This window comes from Acanthisitta chloris, unplaced genomic scaffold (assembly GCF_000695815.1).
Source record: "Acanthisitta chloris isolate BGI_N310 unplaced genomic scaffold, ASM69581v1 scaffold35870, whole genome shotgun sequence".
NCBI classification, from domain to species: Eukaryota; Metazoa; Chordata; class Aves; order Passeriformes; family Acanthisittidae; genus Acanthisitta; species Acanthisitta chloris.
Genome location: NW_008653874.1, coordinates 1 through 3,251, shown reverse-complemented (window position 1 = coordinate 3,251; position 3,251 = coordinate 1). Strand labels below are relative to the sequence as shown.

General features: G+C 44.1%; 1 protein-coding gene across 1 annotated transcript; it reads right to left on the bottom strand.

The window, feature by feature from the left end:
* Nucleotides 1–681: 681 nt before the first annotated feature.
* On the bottom strand, nucleotides 682–2,806 carry LOC103809776 (chromosome unknown open reading frame, human C17orf62; the record flags this gene model as incomplete). The annotated part of the gene is made up of 3 exons (XM_009082642.1): nucleotides 682–802; nucleotides 1,389–1,533; nucleotides 2,710–2,806. Coding segments are annotated over 3 exons (363 nt in total), but the record flags the coding sequence as incomplete, so codon positions are not given.
* Between the last annotated feature and the right edge of the window lie 445 nt (nucleotides 2,807–3,251).

The window sequence follows — 3,251 nt, the reverse complement described above, 5'->3', positions numbered from 1 at the left end:
AGTCCAAGAGAAGTTAAGAGCATGTTAGAGGTTGATCTACCTGGTGTTTTGGATTCCAAGACAGGCACTCAGACTTTCATTTCTAGGGGTATCTAATGGCAAGTCAGTAGTAGAGAATATAGAAGTGCCACTACTCTGCACCTCCTAATTGCATATATTAAGCTGCTTAAAACTGATTTAGCAATATATTGTCATTTTTAACATCTCAAGACAAACCTCAGAGCATTGTGTTATGAGTTACAAATTCAACTCCTCTACATTTCACATACTGTACCTGCAGCAGAGGTTTGCAGCCAGTGGAAATTTATATCTGTATTTCCACTTCATTAGGGGGAAAGCAAGACATTATTTCTGACCAATTCATTAATAAATAACTATTCCTAGCCAAGCTTGATGAGCTGACAAAGTTCAAAAAGCCAGCAGTGTCCACATGCAGGAACTAAGGCAAAGGAGCAAAGGAAACAGAAGTTGCTTTGGACTCTACAACAGCAACACTGGGAATGTGGGTCTTGAGGCAGTTTAGCAGTAAACAAGGTGTCCTAAGACAGATTTCTCCCATTGTAAATGCACCTGTAGAGAAATGCCCAGGTCAAGGCTGTGAGGGATTTCTTGTTCTGCAGGACAATCAGAAGAGTTTCCAGATGTGTGACAGCCTCTGTTTGCTTCGGCTCATGAGGACTCTTAGTATTTATCCTGTGCTTCATCTGCATCACTTTCGCTGCTCTGAGAGAGATCTTGTGGGCTCTCTACTCTGTCCAGTTCCAGAAAACTAGTAATGAGTTTGGCAACTGCCTCCACATCACTGTGGAAAAGGAGAAACAAGGGAAGTGTTAGTGGAACTGTGGTGCTGACAAGACAACAGGCACACTAATTACTGACAGTAACTGCTTGGAGGGAAGGTCATATGGCATAGAGAGCAGGACTGACACCAAGCCATCACTTCCACATCAGAACAGATCAATCCTTTCCCCAGCTCCTGCTGCGAGATTCCTTATTATCAATTCCACATCAGAACAGATCAATCCTTTCCTCAGCTCCTGTTCCGAGATTCCTTATTATCAAGCTGAAAAGAAATCCTCTGTTAACTAACACACTGAATGTTTGCAAAACAGAACTCATCCCCCCCTGCCATCACCCAGCTGAGCCAGCCAAGGGAACTCCAGCACACACAGCACTGAGGGGATCTCTATCTCAGTGTGATCCTGATGGGAGATGCTGTTACCCAAACATCTGCACCTGAAAACACTAGAGGTTTGTTAAACTGAGTAACGCAAGGTCATAGCAGCAAGTCTGAACACTGAGCTTAGTCCCGAGAGTTGGCAATTCCTGCCCCACGTGATTGGCATTTCCCACCTTACACATTCCAATTTCCAAAGCCCCCACTGCACCTTTTGCACCCCAACACTGCACTCTGGGTCAGGGGGTGTGAAAAGCCGGTGACAAAGCGCAGCACCACCAGGTAACCCTTCCCGACGTATCGCACCGTCTCCTCCTCCACGTTCACGTCTCGGATCTCGTTCAGCAGAGCCACCACTGCAAAGGCACGTGGAAAACAAAGGAGTCTGTCAGCATCACTGCAAGCCCTCAGCACTGCTGCTAGCCACCTGGGTGATGGCACTCTGCTCTGGGGCACCTGAGACAGCTGCTGAGCTGCTCAGGCAAGAGAAACACCTACAGGATGTAACACAGCTGGTCCAGGCCCTAAGGAACAAGACAGACAACCCCCAAGGCCCATTCATTATTACTTCTGCTTCCCACTGACTTTAATGACAGTTTTAACTATTTTTCTGTAGGTAAACAAGTGTTAAGTTTAGTGAGAACGAACAACTACTGAAATATTTAACTGCTGATCTTTGCAGCCCCATGTTAATGGTACCTGAATCAGGTATTACCAAATAACCTCTCAGGAAAGAGGTGTGCTCAGCTCCCCAAGGTATACACACACCCTAAAGAGAGGTACAGAAACATCAAACAGCCTTCTCTCCACATCTCTTGTCTTCCACCTCCAAAATGAACTGCTTAAAAGCCAATTGAGCTTAAGGACATTTGAAATTTTGTCAGTTTTCTAAGTTTATTGAGAATTGGTTTGATTTAGAGCAGCAGCTAGAATAAAAGCTCTGACACGGGAAAGGATCCTCATCAGTTTGGAAGAGAACTCCTGATTCACAGTGTCCCAACCAAGTCACACAATACACTGCAGCTTCTGTTACTCCAAGAGGAAGTCCAAAAGACATCAGACACTACATCAAGCTGAGCACACTGAATGTGCTGCACAGTTCCTACCTGCAGGATGGAACATGCCTGTCTGCTAATGGTATCTAAGCATTTGCCTGTCACCAAAACCAGATTAGACTATGGAAATCTCAACCTCCAATATTTAAGTTCTTCCATCAGTCCCACCTGCCAAGCAGACTAGCCAAGGGAAAGGGAAACCTGCACATCAACATCCCAAAGGAATGGCAAAGCTTACTATGGAAAGCAATGTGTAATGTGTTGGATTAAAATAATTAACAAGATGCATTCAGCACACTGAAAAAAAGCACTTGGCCCTGAGAGACACATCATTACATCTGCTGCTAGGGAACAAAGCAGATCTGGAAACAGATGTGACTAATTTGAGTACAGAGCTCCAGAGAAGATATTAAATGGGCACATATCCATTTCTTCTGCTGCTCACCACATTTTCTGCCAGAGATGCTGCTTTCTCACCTTGTTCATTGCCTCCTTTTGACAAGGTCAGTAATTTTTTGTACAGATTGAATGTTTTCAGGCAGACTGTTCCCTTCTTCTTATCAAACACAGCTTCCTGCAAAATTGAAAAATAAAAATTGGGATCTCCTTCAAAACACCATTGATAGCTGTGCTTAAAGTGAAGTAAAAATAGTTCTGTGGGAAAATAACCTGGTAACAACAGAAAAACACACAGCTAGTCTGAAGACATTGCTCTATTATTAGACTGTGAAAATCACCATTATGCTCTTGGCTTTAGCTGAGACTTGACCATACCTCCTGTATTATCTTTAGAAGGAAGTTAAAGCTAGTTTTATTGCCCCTCTTGCCACATTCCTGATTAATAAGCCCTTTGCCAGGGACCAAATTTGAATATTCACTTGTAACTCCTGTAATCTTCACTTTTGGAGTGTGCATTTGGCATTGCAGGGCTGTGCTCTCTGGGCCAGGCTTACAGCAGACCTCAAACATCCCTGACAGCCACTGAAGAGAGGGTGTCTCATGGAGTTTGGAGAGACAGA